The sequence below is a fragment of the Gavialis gangeticus genome, unplaced genomic scaffold (assembly GCF_001723915.1).
Source record: "Gavialis gangeticus isolate Ggan-Ray unplaced genomic scaffold, GavGan_comp1, whole genome shotgun sequence".
NCBI classification, from domain to species: Eukaryota; Metazoa; Chordata; order Crocodylia; family Gavialidae; genus Gavialis; species Gavialis gangeticus.
The window spans coordinates 1725492-1745413 of NW_017728980.1; the positions used below are offsets into that span (position 1 = coordinate 1725492).

Here is a 19922-nt window from a genome sequence, read left to right on the forward strand (position 1 = left end):
AGGACAGCCCAGGCTAGGGCAGTTGCCATCTTTGCTGTTTGCCTTACAGCTTTTATTTCCCTGTGCAAGAAGAGAAGTCAATGTGTCCCCAAGGAGAGGTGGAAAAGAAAACTGCATTGCTCATAGGAAAGTGAGTAATAAACTAGTGTGTTAGAGGTCTGGTCTCTGCTCCGAAGGGATCAGTAGAGCCTGGGGAGGATCACTGCTGAAGGCTTTGGGACTGAGAGATGGGGCAGGAGGGCTGAGGAGTCAGCTGAAGGGTCAGGGTTTTAGTATCTGGTTTGCGAGTCCCTCTAACTAATTGGCTTTATGTTTACTGTAGTTACACACGGGACCATCCACTGTTCTTACAGCTAAAGGATTACTTTTGGGTGAAGACCATATCCCCATATGAGCTGCCATATGGTACTAAAGGAAGTGGTAAGTGAATGTGCTTTCTCTATTTTTTTTTGGCACTGGGCTCATGGTTTTGGATAATTTCAGCATGAACATGGGGAGGGCAACAATTGCAGTGATTCAGAAAAGGTAGCTACGAAAGGGACAGTTGGGTCACCTGGCTTGCCCTCCTGTATAACCCAGGCTGAAGATTTTGCCAGGTGAAAGATCCATGACTTCCCTGGACAGTTTGTTCTACTGATTATGTCCTTTGCTCTTGGCCTTTTAAGGTTAGGTGGGGGAAGAAAGGGGCATTTGTGCAAAAAGCCATCTGTTCTCTGCATTTCAAAGGGCTGATGTTATCAAACCCTGCATTTGCTGAATCTGCTGGGCCAGTGTTCCCCCTACAGGATGAAAACTCAGCAAATTGTGGTTTTTACAAAGGGGAACAAATCCCAGTAATCTAAAAATAAATTGAAATCATTAGAGGTTCATTAGAGGTGGCCTATTATTAAGCTCCATGTTCCTTCTTCAGCCTCTCATTTTCACTTCTCTTGTCCTACTTGCTGCTCATGTTTCAGTACTTCCTACCCAGACCCAGATCCTGAACCAGGTGCAGTTCCACTCTGGGGCAGCAGCAGGGGGTCTTTTCCTTTCTCATCCTCCTCTTCCTCCTGACATTAGGCTGTTAATTTGCTGTCTTTTGGGCAGGCAAAGAGGATGGGTAGAGGCTCCTACTGAAGTTCTCAGCCCTGCCCTGAGGACCCCTCCCACCAGAGCCTGGGAACTGGGAACAGGGGGAAGGAAGGGCCTGTGGTGGTGGTGGCTCTGGGTGAGGCTTTGAGTCAGACATGGCAAGTGTGTGGTGAGACACGCTGCAGTTACTGAGTGACAAGTGGAAACCCTAAGCTTGGTGAGGTGATATGCAGGTGCTGGTTCCCTGTCTGGTGCTTGGACAAGGGTGACATGATGTGCTGGAATGGGTCTGAGGTTTGCTGGTGCAGATATGAGCTCCTTAGGAAGCTATTCTGCCTTGGTGAGGGGTTATCAAGCCCTCTTCCCAGAAAGCATGCTTAGCACTGGGGCACTTGGGTACCAAAGCAGAGAGGGTGGATAACTAGGACACAGATGGATGTAGGCAGGATTGGCTTTTGTCCTACTTACCTAGTGTTGAACCTGGGCACATGGCTATTTAGTTTCACCTTGTACCTGACCAATCAGCACATGGCTGTTTTGCATTTTCCAGCCAGCTCTCAGGAAGCCCATCTCCATCAAGAGTTTCGTCCCTAGTGACAGCTCAGTGCATTGCCTACCTTTTGGGACTTTTGCCTGATATGGTGAGACCCACTGCTTCTGGGGAGGACCAACCTCACTAACAGCTCCTTTGCTTTGCTTTGCAGAAGACGTTCTTCTCCGGTTGTTAGCAATCACAAGCTACTCAGTGCCTGAAACCATCCTAAGGTAATTCCAGAGCATCCAGCCTTTTTTGACACTTCTTAACATCCTAGATTGCAGAGAGCATCTTCATAGGGTGAATTATCTTCCTGGAAATGCTAGAGTGAAGTTGTAGCCACACTGGTCCAGGAATTATGTGAGAGGCAAGGCTTTCTTTGGGTGATATCTTTTATTGGACCAGCTGCAATTGGTCCAATAAAAGCTATCACCCAAAGAAAGCCTTGCCCCTCTTATCCTCATGGAGTCATTGGAAGAGGCTGCATTGGGAGCCCTGGAGATCAGGTTTTCTCTTTCTCAACTGACCGAGTCAAAGGCGTAATGACAGGGCCAAGTTCCCCACCTGTGCAGTGCCTAGTACCAGTGTACCCCGGGGTATACACATGAGGGTGTTTCTTCTTTACAACCCATTTCATCTTTGGATGGGTCACGTACTGGATGGTTTTTGGTGTCTGGAAGCCTGCCGTCTTGGACTCTCCCTATTCAGGCTGCAGTAATTCAGTTGCCACTGAGCTGTGCTGGGCCCATACTGGATGAGGAGATCAAAGATTCTGTATTTCTTGCAATGAACTGATGTTAAACCAGCAGGTGATTTTTTTTTTTTCCCAAATGTGGGAAGCTCTTTCCCTAGTTGCCAGGAGGCTGAAGTCCATTTCCACTAACTGGGGTGCCTCACAATTGCCTTTTCTGTCCCTTGCCTGAATGTGGTTAAAATCCTTTATCCAGCCTTTGGATCAATATGTGGAGACATGGAGTTTGTCTCCTGGTCAGGGAGAACAAATACCTGTTTGGTGGGTGCCTCTGGCTTCTGCAGGGGGGAGCTGATGCTGGCTGGCACCTTGATGTCAGCATTGGTATAACTAGGAGACAGTCTTCCCTCAAAGGTCTGGGTGTAGTGAGTATTAACCCATTCACTGCTGGGCTCCACAGCACACAAAATGGGGACTTAATTATTTATGATACGTCTCTAAGGCTCCTATTGCTATGGTGTCTGGAGCTGGCTTGACAGCTCATACCAGATGAGGGAAGCAAATGTTCAACAAAATGAGCGGATCATTAAAAGCAAGGCATATCCTCTTAGTGCTCTGCAGGGTGGTCCAGGTGCCTAACCTCACCCACATGCTAGGCAACATGCAAAAGGGGTGGGGAGGCAGAGCGCATTGAGCTTACAGGGAACGAACTGCTCAGGACCCCCAACTGCAGAGTGGCATGAGAAGAGGAGTCCTTCTCTTGAGGAGGTTACTTAAATGCAGAGCTTCTGAAAGCTTGTGAGATGACTAGGTCTCCTAGGCAGGGGTGGCTACTGTCTGGGTGTATCTGTCCTCCTTGGTGCTGCATCAAGTGTGGTCAGTTGTTGTTGAGGTCTAGGTCAAGTTCCTGGTTCCAGAGGGGATAGTAACTGGGACTGGAGACCAATATGGGGTTTGTTGCTCTCATTTGCTCTGGCTACAGTGCACCAAAGACTGATACTCGTAGGAAGGAAGTTGAGAATCTGGCTCTGAGGTACTGAACCACCTCCCCCTGTCCCTGCAGAAGGAGGTGACCCTGCAGTTGCTGGGCTCTGTTGTCTCCTTTGTGCATTTCAAAGAAGTTCTTTCTGGCAACTGTCCTTGAGGATGAGGAAGAGCAGGTACCAGGAGATGGGACACCAGGCCCTTTAGGGTTTTTTCTTCACCAGTGCTCAGAAAACAGGGATGCAGAGGTAGAAAGAAGGGCCCGGAGACTAATTCTGAATTTCTACAAGGTGCCTGTGTGAGAGACCCTAAGTGCCGGGGTAGTGGGGGGGTCAGTGCTGGAGGTAGTAGGATGTACCTCAGTGCCTCCAGTCGATCTCTTGTTGATCCTTGTGTCCTGATTGCCCCTCTTTTCTTACCTTTCTCTTGTGTGAAATGTGAAGCATCATCATGGCTCCCTGTCCCCAGGCCTCTTCCCTGCTGCCAGGTCTTTGCTGTCCTCCTTGGCATGGGCTCACATGCACATCTACTCTGCAATTTGGGGGCCACCTGAGCTAGCTCTGCTCTCATTGGGCAGTGTAAACCACTCCACCATTATTAGTACCTGTACTGGCCAGTGTAGAGCTAGTTCCTATGCCAGATGTGGTCATGCCTCTGGATTGGGCTGAACACATTGCCCGGCCTCCCTGTTTGTTGTAAGAAGAACTTAATGGTGCTGTGCAGAGCTAAGTATATCGGAGACGCACACCTTCCTGTCAGCCCACTGGTATTCTAGGTCCAGGCCCTTGCAGAGCTCTGCTATAGCCCAGCCCAGCATTGGGATGGTGTCTCGGACCTCTTTCAGGACATGTCGTCATGGTATTGCAACCCCTGCCAGTGCTTGGGGTGTGTGCTGGCATTAATATGAAGTAGATCACTGCACTCCAACTTGGGACAAAATGAACTGTTGTTTTTGGCTAAGGGTAACGAGCTGAAGTGGCAGTCAGCCATGACCCTGGAGTAATAGCCAGTGGGTATGTGACTCATGTGACTGCCAAGAGCTGTGCCTATTCTTGAGGTCTCTGCTTGCCTGACCATGCACAGGAGTTGCAGGACATGGATGAGAAGTATAGAACAAGCAGTCTCGTTTTCTGTGAAGACCAGTGTAGCTGGAGTAAAGAGCAGAGCCTAGATCAAATCCGGACCAGCTCCAGCCCCACCTGTCTACAGCATGGGTCCAAATGGCAGCTGGGGAGAGGTCTGGAGATCTGACAAACTAAGGGCCTGGAAAATGTAACCAGACTTGTCCTAGTGTTACACCCAGTATTGCCAACTCCACCGTGCCAAAAATCTTAAGCCAAACTCTTAAAAAATCAAGACATTGGCATGTAAACTATGAAATACTATTTTTGAAGTCTGTGTGTGTTGGGGGGGGTGTTATTTGTGAAGGTGTGTGTGTGGGGTTTGGAGCCCTGGGAGGGAGGATCCCCGCACACCCTGGCAGGATGCAGGGTAGGGTGGGGGAAGAGTGAGAGGCAGCAGCAGGGTGGGGGAGCTGTGGCTTGGGAGTGAGGGACAGACACACAGAGGCACTGACAGCACCCGGTAAGTGGAGGGGGGCGGGTGGAGGACAGAGGAGGGGTGGAGGGACATTGAGGGCCCCCACAGTGAAGGAGGGAGTGGGGCAGGAGCAGGGGCTGGGGTGAATGGGGCCCCAGGGTGGGGCCTGGTTGTCCAGAGTCTTGGGGGGGGGATTCAGCCCCCCGCAGCTGTGCAGACCCCTGGGGGAGGCATGGGGGGCATGTGCCCCCTGCGGGGCAGAGGCGGGTTACCCACTGTGGGCTGGGGCTCTGCGCCCTGCTTCCTTTGCCCCGAGAGCTCAGGCACACGATGCCAGTGTGCCTCCTGCCGCTGAGCAGGCAGGGAACTCACTGCGTGGCCAGCACACCCCGTGTCCCCTACCCACCTGGCAGGCAGCAATGGTGTTGCCTTGCTGCTGGGTCAAAGACAGCAGGGCGCAGAGCCCCAGCCCAGTGAACACAGCTGAGGGGGGGCCACACCACTCCCCACTCCTCCACACACCTCTGGATAACCCTCCCCAGCCCCAAGGCCCCATTCACCCCAGCCCCTGCTCCTGCTCCTGCCCTACTCCCTCCTTCACCGTGGGGTCCTCTATCTCTCCGCTCTCCCTTCACCTCCACAGGTTTACTAACTGGGAAAGTCCAGAGATCTGATGATTCGATTGGGAGATTGCCAGTCAGAGTTACTTTGATTTAGAAATCCAAAGTCTTGCGATGGTTTCGTGACAGCTGGCATTACTGCACTCCCGTGACCAGCAGATGTCTGTAGGGCCAGAGCCTGCTCTCTTCCCTTTCTGTGCATTAGGCAGAAGCAAAAAGACAAGTCTGGCATCAGGCAAGGGATAATCTGGGGAAGGCTATCAAGTTGAGTGGTCAGGGGCTCATTCCTGATATGATAACAGTGCTTACAGAGTACTTCTCACCCACCTCATGGTACTTTGGCCTTTGCCTCTTGGCTAATCCAGCCCATATCTATTTTTAAGAGATCCCTAGAAACGGTGGTTAGATATTTGTCTCTGGGAGCTCCACAGGTATCTGAAGGCAACCATGAATGTGAATTCATCTTGAGTGTGTTGAAATGTGAAGAATATCAGGCTGGCTGAGTTAGTCAGCTTCCATGCTGACCTGTGGACCTCACTCACTGACTGGTCTGGATTGCAGCCAGGGTTGACATGCAGCTCCCTTTCCCCACCCCAGCATTTGGTACAGGCAGGTTTCTCTGAGCTCTTGCCCAGCAGCACACTTGATTTTCTCCTGCCAGCTTCTGTTATTGCCCAAAGGGTACGGAGGGTATATGGAAGAATGAAGACCCTGTGCTTCTGTAGAGTTGCCTGCATGAGTCTTAGGACTCTTTTTAGACATTGTACCCACCTGTGTGGTAGCACCTGGCTTGGGTAGGCCACTGGATTAGATGGCCTCTGGACACCCCTTCCAGCCCTAATGGATGACTGCATGATCAGGATCACAGATGATATGGCCGAGCAGAGAACAGAAGCCAAATGGCCTCAGTCTAGTGTCTTTCCTGGTGGACCCAGCCTACGAGCAGGTCTCTGTTCTTCCTCTAGTGCCTGCTCCCTATAACGGGATAAGAGGGTTACTATTTGGCCATCTACTGCAGAGGTGGCCAGCCTGTGACACAGGTAGCCTGTGTGTGGCACAGCTGATTGCAGAGGATAAAGACAGCACATTGGCAGATTGGGCAGGGAGCAGAAAGCAAAGCAGCAGATTGGGCAGGGAGAAAAAAGCAGAGCAGCAGACCAGACATGGAAAGGGGATTGGAGTGACACTCAGGAAGAGTTTAGGGCTAATTTGTGGCATGCCTGCAAAAGGTTGGACACCACTGGTTTAGTGGACTTGCTACTTTAGCTCATACAGTAAAGGCACTTGCTTTTAATGTTGGCGGTTCAAGGTTCAGGTTGTAATGATGACTCAAGTAGGGGGCTCCTTATACCTGCCTCCCACATTTTGGTTACTGAGGTCTGGTCTATGCTACAGATCTTTCCTGGCATACTTATATCAGCTAGTGGTGTGAGCAGATTGTGCCCCTGTCTAGCAGCTATGCCAGCAAAACCTCTAGTGCGGGTGCTGCTGTGCTGGCAGAAGAGGGCTTTTGTTAACTCAGCATCTCTGTAAGTTAGCAAAAACCCTCCTTTTACAAATGTGCCTTCACTAGAGGGCTCTGCCGGCATAGCCCTGGCAGCACAGGCTCTGCAGTGGAGACAGCCTGATGTGCAGGCAGGGAGGGTCCTTTGTCCCTGGAAGGCATATGAACAAACTACTGCAAGGTAGGAGGAGGCAGAGTTTACTGCACACCAAATGCTCTGCAATAAGTTGCTACTAGGATCCCCCCCTTCTCCCCAGTATATGAAAGCTAACCCACAGTAACTTAGGCCCCTCATTGAAGGGTAAGCTACTGTGGTTTTGCCTTCACTTACTGTGAGGTAAGACTGTGCATATGGGCAGTTATCACAGCACTGGTAAAGTCCCTCTCTACTTCCCTCATAGTGACTTGTATGTGTGCCTGCACTCCGGGTCCCCAGTTTGAATCTAGCCAATGTGGTAGTGACTGGTAGCTGTTGCCATTTGGTGGCCTGCATTAAAGGGATTAGTTTCTTCTGTTCAGTTCCAGAGGTTGGAGACAGTGTCTATCTGCCTTGAAAAAATGCCCCTAATAAATGCTCCCTGATAGTCATGGGAATTTTCAACTTGTATTTCCCCTTGAACCAGTTTGTAAAAATATGGTACTTTAAAGATTCAGAGCTGCTAAGGCCCAGATTGTGACCATGTAGCCTGCTCTCTGCATAGCCAAGCCATGGGACTTCACCCAGAACTTGGATCTACAGCAGCGAGCAGGACAGCTCTGTATGGACCCAAGGGATTCAGGCTTTATTCTATTCTAACAACTTATAAAGAACTATTCCGGTAAATATAAAGGGGAAGGATAATTGCCTTGAGAATGCCGGTGGTTCAAAATGAATTTCCTTTCCATAGCATGAAGTGCCGGAGGTGTGTGGTAGTGGGGAACGGACACCGGCTCAAGAACAGCTCCATGGGGGAAGCAATTAATAAATACGATGTTGTGATCAGGTATGTGAGCATTTGTAGCCCTTCATACAATAAGCCTTCATCTTCCCTACATCCTGCACTTCCCAGAGGTCTCCACACAGACAGAGAAAAAACTCCAGGAACCAGTGATACATTCATGGGAAGGAAGAAAACGATGTACTGTTGAGAGACCAGAACTGAGCTTATGGGGAACGTTGTGTCTGTTCCTTTTCTTTCAAGTTGCCTGCAGACAGTAGCAGAGGCAGAACGCAAAAGCAGGACTAGTCATGATGCTGCTGTTCCAACTGCAGGACATTACAGGGGGAAATAGTGACATTCAGTGCCTTGGTCATTAATTTCTTATGATCCCATCATTACAGCTCTATTTAGTGTCTCCTCTGCCCAGTGAAGTCATTTTTCTGGGCTTGTGGCTTTGCCCTGTGGTGAGTAACCAAGATGATGCAACCCTGCAAAAACTCCTGGCCTTATTTTCAGAAGTGTTGCGCACTTAGGGCTCTGGTTAGGGTCCGTGGGGGCTGGAGGTGCTGAGCTTTTATTAAAATCAGGCCCTTCACATTCCATCGCTGGAGCCAGTAGAAAGAGGACCCTATCCCCTGCCACCAGGCTAGAGGAAGCATCCGGACAGTGTTTGAAGATACAGCAAGGGTAACTATGAAATGAAACATGGGTGGAAAATTAATGGGTTTGTTTCAGACCAGAGAGGTCTGAAACCTTCCTCTAGCATAAAGTCCCACCTCAGAAATACTTGAGTAGTAGTGAGACTCCTCTGGCTCTTCACCTGGACTTGGCCAAGGGCCTCTTGGATCGTTGAGGCATGTTGCTGAACGATGGACATTTCTCCACGTTTGCCGGGGGCCAAGAACCTAACCAAAGCATGCTGACATCCGTAAGAGCTTTCCTGTCCACTTCCCCAGGCTTCGGTCAAACCCCAGGGACTTCAGACTTCCCTATTCCAGAAATTCAAATCTGTGACTCTCTACGCAAATGCAGCCTGGACGGTGAAAACAAAAACTGACGTTTTGGGGTGGGGCTTTTGGAAGTTTGGCACTGCCAAGGCCAGAGAGCAAAGCAGTGTCCAGAGCTCATGGGCCAATGTAAATGGTCACTGTCTGATTTTAATGGCACTACACAGGTTAGCCTCACCTGAAGACCTGATCCCTTTTGTGTTTTGTTGATTAGTGCCAGTTGCCCTCCATACTGTTCTGTCTGTATAGGTTCTTAAACCACACTTACTGCTGTAGTAGTGCATGTAACAACACCTCTCACGTATGCAAGCTCTCATCCCATCTCCTGGGGGGAGAAGGGTGGACAGGGGAGGGTTTATTTTGAAATCTTTCAATATGCATATTAGATGCCCGTTGTTATGTTATGTAAGGCAAATCAAAGAAGAGCACCTTGCACCCAGAGCCAGACAGGTGGGCAAGTATGTGGTGACCCTCTGTTCATGTGGGAGTTCACTCAAGGAGGATGCTGTCTCACACCCTGAGACTGGACCAAGTCCTCTAACCAAACAAATTCATCATGTCAAAGTACAGTGAACATGCGACTAGAGCCCCCAAAGTGGTCTTTCCTAGGAATGCTTGCAGGATGCCAAGGGGCCAGGTCTTCAAGCAGTGGGAGATGCCTCACATGTCTTCTCTCTCTCCAAAAGGTTGAACAATGCACCAGTTTTTGGGTACGAGCAGGATGTTGGCTCCAAGACTACCATGCGCTTGTTTTATCCAGAATCTGCACACTTCAACCCCAAAAGGGAGAACAACCCAGATACCCTTCTCGTCTTGGTGCCATTTAAACCCATGGATTTCCATTGGATGGAGTCCATCCTCAATGACAAGAAGCGCGTGAGTACCATAAGGAGGGTGGGTGATGTCACAAGGCCAGGCTGGGTATCTTACCTGCTTCATTTGGCTACTGCAGCTAACCCTCCCAGGCTCAGGCCCTGGGACTCCTGTGTAAAGAATGGGACTAACCTTCCTGTTTTCATTTTTCAGGTACGGAAGGGGTTTTGGAAACAGCCTCCTCTAATCTGGGATGCGAATCCAGAGCAAGTGCGAATTCTGAACCCTTATTTTATGGAAATAACTGCTGCTAAATTGCTTAATCTTCCAATGAAGCAACTGCGGAAGGTTAAGCAGGTAAGGGAGCCAGTATAGCCGGGTGAAGGAGAATGAGGGAGACTGGCTGTGCTCAGATTTTAAACCCCAAGGTGTTCACACACAAAACTTGCTAAAAGGGACTTAGTGTCTTTCCTGGCCCTGTTGTTCCCCTTTTTGACTTGTTGGCCAAGCTGTAAGCTGTTTAAATATAGCTTCCAAAGCTGCTGTCCTTGCTGACTTAGGATGGGAAAGGCCAGTAATTTGCCTTGACCTCTGTTAGTTTACATTCACACAGTGCTTTGAATATAAAAATGCTAGGGCAGGGGTGGCCAGTCTGTAGCATGAATGCCACAAGTGGCCCAAGCAGCATGTGCATATGGCATGCACCAGATTGAGGAGAGGACAGGTAGCACAGTGGCAGATGGGGCAGGGAGCAGAAAGCAAAGCAGAAGATCAGGGAGGGAGCACAGAGAGTAAAGCAGAAAGAAGAGCAACAGAGCTGACAGAGAGCAGGAAGCAGAGCAGCAAACTGGGCAGGGGAAGGGGATCAGAGTGTTGGGGCTAATTTGTGACACATTTGTTAAAAACCTTGACCCCCACTGTGGTAGGTGATAGTAGTGCAGGGAAATTAATCATGCATGAGCCTCCAGAGGGGGACATGACCCAAACATTTCTGTCAGCACCATTTCATTGCTTCCATAAGATTTTTTTTCATACAGCTTTGCTGCTCTCAGCAAATAAGTGGTGCTGGAATTGAAGGCTGAGATAAGCAGCGAGCAGAGGGGCAGATCTTTTAATTGGTTGTTATTGGTTGACAGTCGTACTAAATTCAGAGTGCATGAATGCATTTTCTCTAGTCTCTCTACCAAGGCTCATGTCTTTTAAAAACTACATTGAGCTGAGAAAAGTATCCTGAACATGGCAGTTTTATAGGCAAGGGTCCAAGTAACTTCTTAAAGTTTCTAGAGCAGTTTAAGCTGTGCAGGTATGAGCAATAAAGTTCATAGAGCTGTGCTTAATCTGTACTTTCTCAATGCCTTGGTCTGCATGGGGACCTGGCAGACAACCAGGGGAGATTCTCCTATCTGAAAAACTTCTCACTGAGCTCTTTGGAAAATTCATCTGCATCTTGCAATTTGTGACATAGCATTTCCCCTCCTTGTGCAGTCAAAAATGTTGTATGCTCCATGGGCCTAGTGATGAAAGCTGCAAGACAACATTTAAAGCCCTGTTCTGGAATGGTGGCAACCCCATTACTAGATGTGACGCTTCCTACTGGGGAAGCAGCCATCCTAAGTGGTGTGTGTGTGATGAATTGTGTTGCTGCACCATAAAGTAGCCTGGTATCAGTGGGCCTGGGATCTTGTAATGTCAGCATCCCAAGCCCAAACTATTTGGAGTAACCTAGTGACAGATTGAGAGTCCTTGGAGCCAGCCACTATGTTACACACAGGACCTGTTGCTGGGGGGAGGAGGAGAGAGAAAACTACACCAAACAGCACAGCATGTATGTTTATCATTGAGTCATGTTGTTTGTGTCTCTATCTCTCTCTCAGAAACCAACGACGGGATTGTTAGCTATCACCTTGGCATTGCACTTCTGTGACGTAGTACATATTGCAGGCTTCGGCTACCCTGATTCTGGCAATAAGAAACAGACCATACACTATTATGAGCAAATCACATTAAAGTCCATGGCTGTAAGTAACTACCTGTATCCTCCTTTGCTTCCTGCTGCTGAACTACCTTCCACCTGTGCTGGGCTGCTCTTGTTACTTAGTTGTGTAGCACCATCTCTCTGAGGATCTTTGGACTTCACAGAGAGCACTGGGGAAAACGTTATTGCTAACAGCTCATTGGCCGTAACCATGGATACATTTTCACCTATGTAATAGCTTGAGACATTTTACCTCCCTATGTTTGTTACCACTGGGAAGTCACGCAATCCTATTTCTGACTAGCTTTGACACATTCATGAGCAGTGGTATGCAATACAGTGGTTGTCCATGAACATTGTTTCATTGCCATAGGCATAGCCTTGAAATTTGGGAGCATTCTCCATGCAACTACTGGGAATACCTAGTATATGAAGAATTTCCCCTTACCATCATTTGTATTTACAGTAATAACTATGAACAGTAGTGTGGCATCAGGGCCTCCATACGTCTGGCACCGTAAGACAGGAAATACCTCCTAAGCTTTTGGAGCAGGAGCCATCTTTTCCTTCCCTGTTTGCATAGCACAAGGTGGTTATGGGTATGAATGAACTCATGCAGTGCAAGTAAGGAAGGATGGTTCCTACCCCAGAGACGCAATGTCATCAAGGCAAACTTGCCAAATGGAGCCAGCCAGCCAGAATGTCTGCATTGTGCTGTTAATGGAGACTTCTGCTGTGTCACAGGCTTGTCTATGCTATCAAAATAAGTGACTCCAGAGCTGCTGCATATTACAGTAACCTGCAAATTATGAAAACAAATTTGAAAAAAGCCTGTGTGATCCTTTTGCAAGTACAGTGTAGATGCTGCGTAGGGTCCAAACTCACCTCTTGCCTTTTGGTTTTGAGTACAGCAAGGGGTTCTTATCCTTTTTGCCCTGCAGGCTAGATGAACGGCACCTTCTGCCTGTGCTGGGCTGGGTTGTTCCTAGGGCTTCTCCTTTTCAGCCTCCACCAATGAAGCTTTTGTTTTCAGAGAGCTGCTTCAACTGTTCCACCTAGATATGAATCCCCAACACTGGGGAGCCCACAAAACCTGCTTAATAGGCCTGTGCGAGTAGGGAACTATTCAATTTGTATTCGGCTGATTTGGATGCCAGGGATTTGATTCAGAGATCTGAATTGTTTTTCCAATTTCGATTCGGCTGAATCGCTTTGGAAGATTCAGAGCCAATTCGGAGATTTGGCCATAGAGTGTAATGGGGAATCAATGAAATATCTATAACTTTGTTGTCTTTTGGCTGATTTGGGTGAAACTTGCTGGGATGGTAGCCCCTGCTGAGAGCATGACACATGCCAAACTTCAAGGAGATAGGTGAAGGGGTTTGGTGGAAACTGCACCCCAAATTCTTGAAAGCAAAACTCATGTCACACGTGTGTGTAAGCCACAGTGGGGTGAAAACTACAGGGGTGCTAGCCCCTGCTGTGGCCCCAAAGCCTCCCAAGCTTCAGGGAGATAGGTTCAGGGGAACTGTACCTCAAGCTGCGGACAAGCAAAACTCGTGACATGGGTGATACCGTGTGTGTTAAGGCATAGCAGGGTGAAAGCTGCAGGCATGCTAGCCCCTGCTGAGGCCACGACACCTGCCAGCTGTTAAGGAAATAGGTGCAGAGGGGTTCTGGGGCCCTGCACCCCTAGCTGCTGATGGGCAAAACTCTTGACATGAGTGCTTGTGCAACTGACTGTCTCTGTCTTGGGGCAGAAGCAGTTCCTGGCTCTGTATTGATTCTTTCTTCTCCTTAGTCTGTGGTTTTGTAGGTGTTAATCCTTGCTCATTAACTCGTTATCTAGTAGCTAGCTACTGTGTATTGAGCTGGTCCCTGAGTGAATCATGATTGATTGGTAACACAGTAGCTTAGCAGCCAGGCCTACAGTAGTCCATCGTTGTGCCCCTGCCCCCCCCAGTGCTCCGAGACAGACACAGTTGCATAAGCATCCGTGTCACGAGTTTTGCCTGTCAGCAGCTAGAGGTGCAGGGCCCCAGAACCCAGAAGCCCCTGCACCTATTTCCTTGACAGCTGGTAGGCTTCGTGGCCTCAGCAGGGGCTATCAGGCCTGTGGCTTTCACCCTGCTGTGCCTTAACACACACAGTGTCACCCATGTCACAAATTTTGCTTGTCCGCAGCTTGAGGTGCAGTTTCCCCCAAACCCCTGCACCTATTTCCTTGAAACTTGGCAGGCTTTGTGGCCACAGCAGGGCTAGCATGCCTGCAGTTTTGACCCCACTGTGGCTTAACACACACGTGTGACATTTTCAGGACTTTGAGGTGGAATTTCCCAGAAACCCCTGCACCTATCTCCTCAAAGTGTGGCATGTCATGCTCTCAACAGAAGCTACCATACCTGCAGGTTTCATCTGAATCAACCAAAAGACAACAAAGTTATAGATATTTCATTGATTCCCCATTGTACCCTATGGCCGAATCTCTAAAGCTTTTCTGAGTCAATTCAGAAGCTCCGAATCGATTTGGAAAGCCTAAGTGATTTGATTTGGATTCGTAGATTCAGCCTCTGAATCGTCTCCAAATCCGAATCATGATCTGAAGCTTTGCACAGCCCTACTGCTTAACCCTTTCATAGCAGAACTAATACTTGTCAGCAGAGTGGATTGCTCCAGGTAAACTACCATGCTTTTACCAACTCATGAACCATGGCAAAGATTTCTCCAGTCCAGAGATCAAGTTGATCATTTCAGCTGCTGATTTAAACAACAGACTTCTCAATGGAGAGTCACTTGCTTGTTTTCGCTGTTGATCTAATAACAATATCAATAATCTTCCTTTTGCATCAACTTGGTGTCCCAGATCCTTAGTCACAGGTTTTTTCATTTATTTTGCCAATGGGGTCAGTGTAGTGTAGTGGCTTATTCTCCAGATTCCCTGAATACTATTGCAATTGTATGTACTTAGTAGGAAACTCTTTTTAAAATGTCTTAAAACAATTTAAAAAGTTTTAAAAGCTTCAATAAAACAGAGTGCCATGAATGATGAGAGTACAATTGAGATGAGTGGAAAGTCTGAAACAGGCGCACAGCCCTTCATACCTACCTAGGTTTCTATAAGGATGCTTCTCACTATGGTGCATGGAAAACCAGTCTTCTTTTTTGTATTTCACAGGCTTCGGAGCACAATGTCTCTCATGAGGCATTAGCTATAAAGAAGATGCTTGAATTGAGAGTTGTCAAGAACCTCACTTACTTCTGATGGGGCCATGGACTGGAATTACCTGCAAATTGTCTGGGCAGTTTAGAGTCTGCCATGGCTGCCTGTCACTGAGAGCCTCCTGACACCCATTGGCTTGGAGACACCACCATAGCCTTTGGCTCTTGCATATTGGCCTCAGATATGCTCCTTGCTCTTGGCAGTGTTGGTAGCTGGGGATAATGATGGCCCTGGAGAAGGTGGGCAGAGGGGGAAGGGCTGGTCCCTGGGGCTATTGAGTCCTCCTTGCCTTGGGCAATGATACTCTTACCTACATTGTGTCAAGACTTTTGAAGTAGAGGCCTCTGAAGTCTTCAATGTCATGGAATGGATTAATCATGTTGGGGCCAGTCCAGCACTGACTTTTAGGCCTTCAGCATGGCACAATGAGGCACTTCCTATGGGACAGACCATTCCCATGGCTTGCTGCTACACTGACTACTTTGGCCTCCTGCTCTTCACAGAGAACTTTAGCTGTTCTACCATGCTCTTTAATTTAACCACCTACAGCATTTCCCTTGGAGCAGGATGGGCTTGAATGAAGGACTTTAAACTTCTCACCAGATTGGTTTGCTTTTTGAGTATGAATGAGGCAAAGGGGTGCCAGTTTGCTTCCTGACCCCAGTCTGGGGGCTGGCTTTGGGAAGCCTGAAATGGCACTGATTGTGAATTTTATTTTGAGAAGGGAGGATGCCTTACAGTATTTTGTGGTGAATATTGATACCAAAACACTGAATTGGAGCAGAACTTCCTGGGTTTGGGGAATTGGAAATCCCTGTCCATGGACTGGGAGCATGTGGGTGTGTGTGTCCATTCCAGCATTTACTTGCTATGGGTGGTTCTGTTACCCAAGAGAAAATCTTTGGGTAAATGTTGGGGTCCATTATTCGTCTCTCCACTGCAGGAGAGCTAGTGAAAAGTGCTCATTGAAAAAGGGTTAAATTAAAAGGTTGTGGAGAGTGTGGTTAACCAGAGGATTGGAAAGCATCACATCATTTTCAAATGACAGAAGTAAGCTGAAGAGTAGGAGTTTTCATCCTGTCATATAGGATGATGGCTGGTAAGACCCTAAACCAGAGAGCTTTCAGATGGATACACAAGCACTTTGTTTGGAGGAAGAACTGTGGGCTTTTCAAGGAGCTAGCACCTGGTGTAGCTCTGCTCTGAGGCCAGGATGGGTGGAGCCTTCTGCTCCACAACTTGGACTGTATGAAGTTTGGGGAAATACTGCATTTTTCTGTTTTTTAACTTGTGATCCAGCTGTTCCAGTTTGTGTCTCAAGTGCGTATATTGCAGGTGAGAAGAACCAGATTAATGGCCCTGGAGGTCAGAGTTCTTGGTTGAGCTTCAGAGCCAGCTCCGCATGTGCAGCAGAACTGGATGTCCCTGCCCTCCTGCTCCTACCCAATGTGCCTTAGCGCTGCCCTGCAGGCTTTGAGGGGAGGCCGGTCTCCGTAACTTGTGCAATCCTTGCCCTCCCTGCCAAGATTGCCAACAAAGAGGCTGATTGGGATGTGGACAGTTTACTGGAATGGTTCTCTTGGTCAACATTTGATCCTGAACTGGGGCTCAGTGATGCACGCTGCCGAATTCTAGGTCACCCTGTCAACTGGGGAGGGCAGGTCAGTTCTTCCACTGAACTAAAGGGGCTCAGACCTCATGGGTCAGAGCAGAAAACTCTTTCTTGAGCAGGCTGCATTGTAGCTTGGTGCTCGTTAATTTAAAATTAACATTAATTTAAATTATTTATCTTGGAAGTGTAGATATCTATTGCAGAGTGCGTTATATGTTTGGTTGCAGTGAGTGAGTTCATTGTGGGTTCAATGACAAAGTTTTATTTGACAGTGTTGAAACGTTATTGTCTTTCTGCTGTGACATGCTGGGGGGAGGTTAACTTTGGGGATATCCCCTGTGAACCCATTCCCAGTTCAAGGCATGGATTTGACTGCTCCTGCTGTCCACAGAGGCAGAGGAAAGGGATCACAACTTGGGCAAATGTCTGTCTGTAAAGTGCTGATGTAATCATTGAGTATCCATTCCCAGATCCACTGAAAGACTCTTGTGGACTTTGTGTGTTGGGTCCCCAAATCACTTTGTACCACTCAAATGCTATGTCCTCCTTTCTCTCTAGTAACAGTGTCCTGCGTTGGGTTCCACCTTGTGTATTGCTCAAGGGCATGCTTAGGATAACAAGAGCTTGGCCATATCCTTCCTTTCTCTCTCCCACTTCCCACCAGTACAATGCCATTGCTTACCTTGCCAGCCTATGGAGCAGGACTCTGGAGGCCATTTGCAAATCCATGTCTCTTTTTGGTCAGCAAGTTGTGCCAGTTCCTGTTTCTGTGCCTGGTGATGCAGGGCACCACTGATGTAGTGATATTGACTTTGCCCATCCCTACTTACTGCTCCAGTGGATGCCAGTGTGATAGCTCCATGAGGCTCAGTCATCTGAAATGAAGCAGGTAGGAGCTTAGCTCAGGTAACTTGAGCTTCTCATCCCTGCCTCATTTGGCTCCTGCTCTCTCACTTCCTTGCATGTGCTGGAGTTGCGGTGGAGGTAACTATGACTGAGCAAGAGAGCTATAGGCAGTGCTGAACTGTGACAGATACCTGGCAGTGCTACAGACCCTGTTGGCTAAGCACATCTGGCTCATTTGGGAACCCACCAAGCTGATGCTGCTCCATCGGTGAACAATGGCTCCTTGTAATTCCTGTGTAGGGTCCTAGTTCACATTTCAGGAAGGATACACTATGGATAGGCCTGAAAAGGGGGAGACATTTTACCTTACTGCTCCACTGTGTGTTTCTCTATAGCTGGGCTGCAGTTGGTAAGTCACCTCCAAACAACTACATTCAGTGGCAGCAGCAGGCACCATGTGGCCCCGGCGGCTGTGGGAGACCCAAGTCTCTCAGAAATGATCTGGAAAACTCTGGCTTTGCCCTCTCCTGGTTGATATTCTGGTTCTTAGTCCACGCACTTTGAGTCGTCAGTGTAAATTGCCTTTTCTCAGTCAGCATTGAAACTCAGAACCAAAATCAGCTCTCAGCTATGGTAGTGTTAATGAAGAGTCTCTGGTTAACTCAGTGGAGTGGCTCTGAATTTGACACTGGTGGAACTGGGAGCAGAATATGACCCTTGGTATTGAAGGCATCTACACATGGAGTTATTTAAAAATAACTGTTCAGGAGTGGTAGTTCTTAAATAACTGCATGGGTGGACATGCTCATTCCAGAATGAGGGTGTAGGAGATTGTCCCTGAGCTTTTATTTTCCCTGGGCCAAACTTGTCCCCACAACATCAGTAATAAAAACAAACAAACATGATTAACAAAGAAACAAAGGATCAATCCAAAACTTGCGGTCCTTTCTTGGACCTGGAGAGGGCAACCCCAGCTTTATGCTGTCCCCTCAGCACCACAGCCTTCCCTCCTTAACTCCCCTCCCTAGGAGCTTTTAACTTCCTCTGTGGTCAGGCAGTCATCCCTGTCAGCTGGTCCCATGCCCCTGACCGGACAGGCTATGCCCCCCGGCAGCTGGACTCCCACCCCTGAGCTATGTACCCAGCTACACATCCTCCCTTCCAAGAGTTGAACCCAGGATACACTCTTCCCTTTCTTCAATCCCCACCGTCTCTTGGAAGAAGAAGTTTGTATTTGGGTGTGCCGACACAGGGCTGTGATGTGTCATAAAATCAAAAGACTTCAGGGATAGGTACCACTTTGTCAACCAGAGGGTGGCCTCCTGCACTGCATTAAGCAATGTTAAAGGGGCATGGTCAATGACCCAACAAAACTGGATCTCTGGGAGATAGTAGCAGAGGGCTTCAGCCACCCATTTAATTGCTAGGTGCTCCTTTTCTATGCCAGTATACTTCTGCTCCCAGGGAAGCAGTTTTGTGCTGAGATGCAGAATGGAGTGCTCTCCATCCTCAATTTTTCAGGAGAGCACCATCCCCAGGCCTTACTCTGAGGCATCTGTCTGCAATATGAATATTTATGTTAAGGACTGGTGTACTGCATAGCAGCTGTTTTGCTGTCCCAAACACTGTCTCACATTTGGGTAATCACTGAATCCTTTTCAGTGCTCCCTTCCACAGCAGGCCAGTCACTGGGGCTGTGATGGCTGCAAATTGTAGGACAGTGGTCTCCCACCTTTTTATGGTGAAAATCACTTTTTTTTTTAAAGTAAGGAGCACCCCAGGATCCACCGCCCCTGCCCTGCCTTCCCCCTGGCCCCGCCCTGCCTCCCGGAGAAGCCACGTGGGCTCTGACCCCACTCACCCAGCCTGGCCCAGGCAGCAGGGGGTGTGGCTAAGCCCAGCCACATACGTCCTGGTGCTCCCAACTGTGGAGCCTCTGACAGACTGAAATCGACTGTCAAAGGCTCCACAATTGACCAGTCAATCGAGATAGACTGGTTGGTGACCACTGTTGTAGGATGAATCGCCAATAGTAGCTTGCCAAGTCCAGAAATGGCTTCACTTACTTTTTGGTTGTTGGTATTAGTGCTTCCACCAAGGGCTTTACTTAGTTGACTAGGGGCCTGATTTTACCATTGCCCAGAATATATCTCAGGTATCTAGTCCCCATGTACCCCAGGTGACATTTAATTGGGTTAGCCATGAGACCAGCTTCTTGTATGAACTGCAACACTTCTTTCACTTATTGGAGGTGGTCTACCCATGTGTTGCTAAATATTACCACGTCATCCAGATAGACAGCCTCATATGCCTAGTGCGAGTGGAGTACTCGTGGTGCTCTGGTGTGGTGCCAGAGCACTTACGAGCACTCGTGGTGATCTGGTGTGGTGCCAGAGGACTGGAAGAGGGCCAACATGGTTCCCATCTTCAAAAAAGGGAGGAAGGAGGACCCGGGAAACTATAGGACAGTTAGTCTTAGCTCGATCCTGGGTAAGCTTTTTGAGAGAATTATTCTAGCACATGTCCACAAGGGGCCAGTGGGGGAGGTTATGCTTAGGGGCATCCAACACTGGTTCATTAGAGGC

General features: G+C 48.5%; 1 protein-coding gene across 2 annotated transcripts in view; it reads left to right on the plus strand.

The window, feature by feature from the left end:
• ST3GAL4 (ST3 beta-galactoside alpha-2,3-sialyltransferase 4) overlaps positions 1 to 17045 on the plus strand; it is a 211609-nt gene extending 194564 nt beyond the window's left edge. Inside the window, exons 1-8 of one of the 2 annotated variants that reach the window (XM_019509046.1) lie at positions 13 to 130; positions 323 to 420; positions 1776 to 1836; positions 7832 to 7927; positions 9558 to 9747; positions 9898 to 10041; positions 11559 to 11702; positions 14835 to 17045. In XM_019509046.1, the coding sequence (XP_019364591.1) occupies positions 81 to 130; positions 323 to 420; positions 1776 to 1836; positions 7832 to 7927; positions 9558 to 9747; positions 9898 to 10041; positions 11559 to 11702; positions 14835 to 14921 (870 nt within the window). In that variant the 5' untranslated portion in view covers positions 13 to 80 and the 3' untranslated portion in view covers positions 14922 to 17045. Of the gene's footprint in view, positions 1 to 12; positions 131 to 322; positions 421 to 1775; positions 1837 to 7831; positions 7928 to 9557; positions 9748 to 9897; positions 10042 to 11558; positions 11703 to 14834 lie in introns of those variants that run through there. The other variant, XM_019509055.1, reaches the window with a different exon arrangement.
• The last annotated feature ends 2877 nt before the right edge of the window (positions 17046 to 19922 follow it).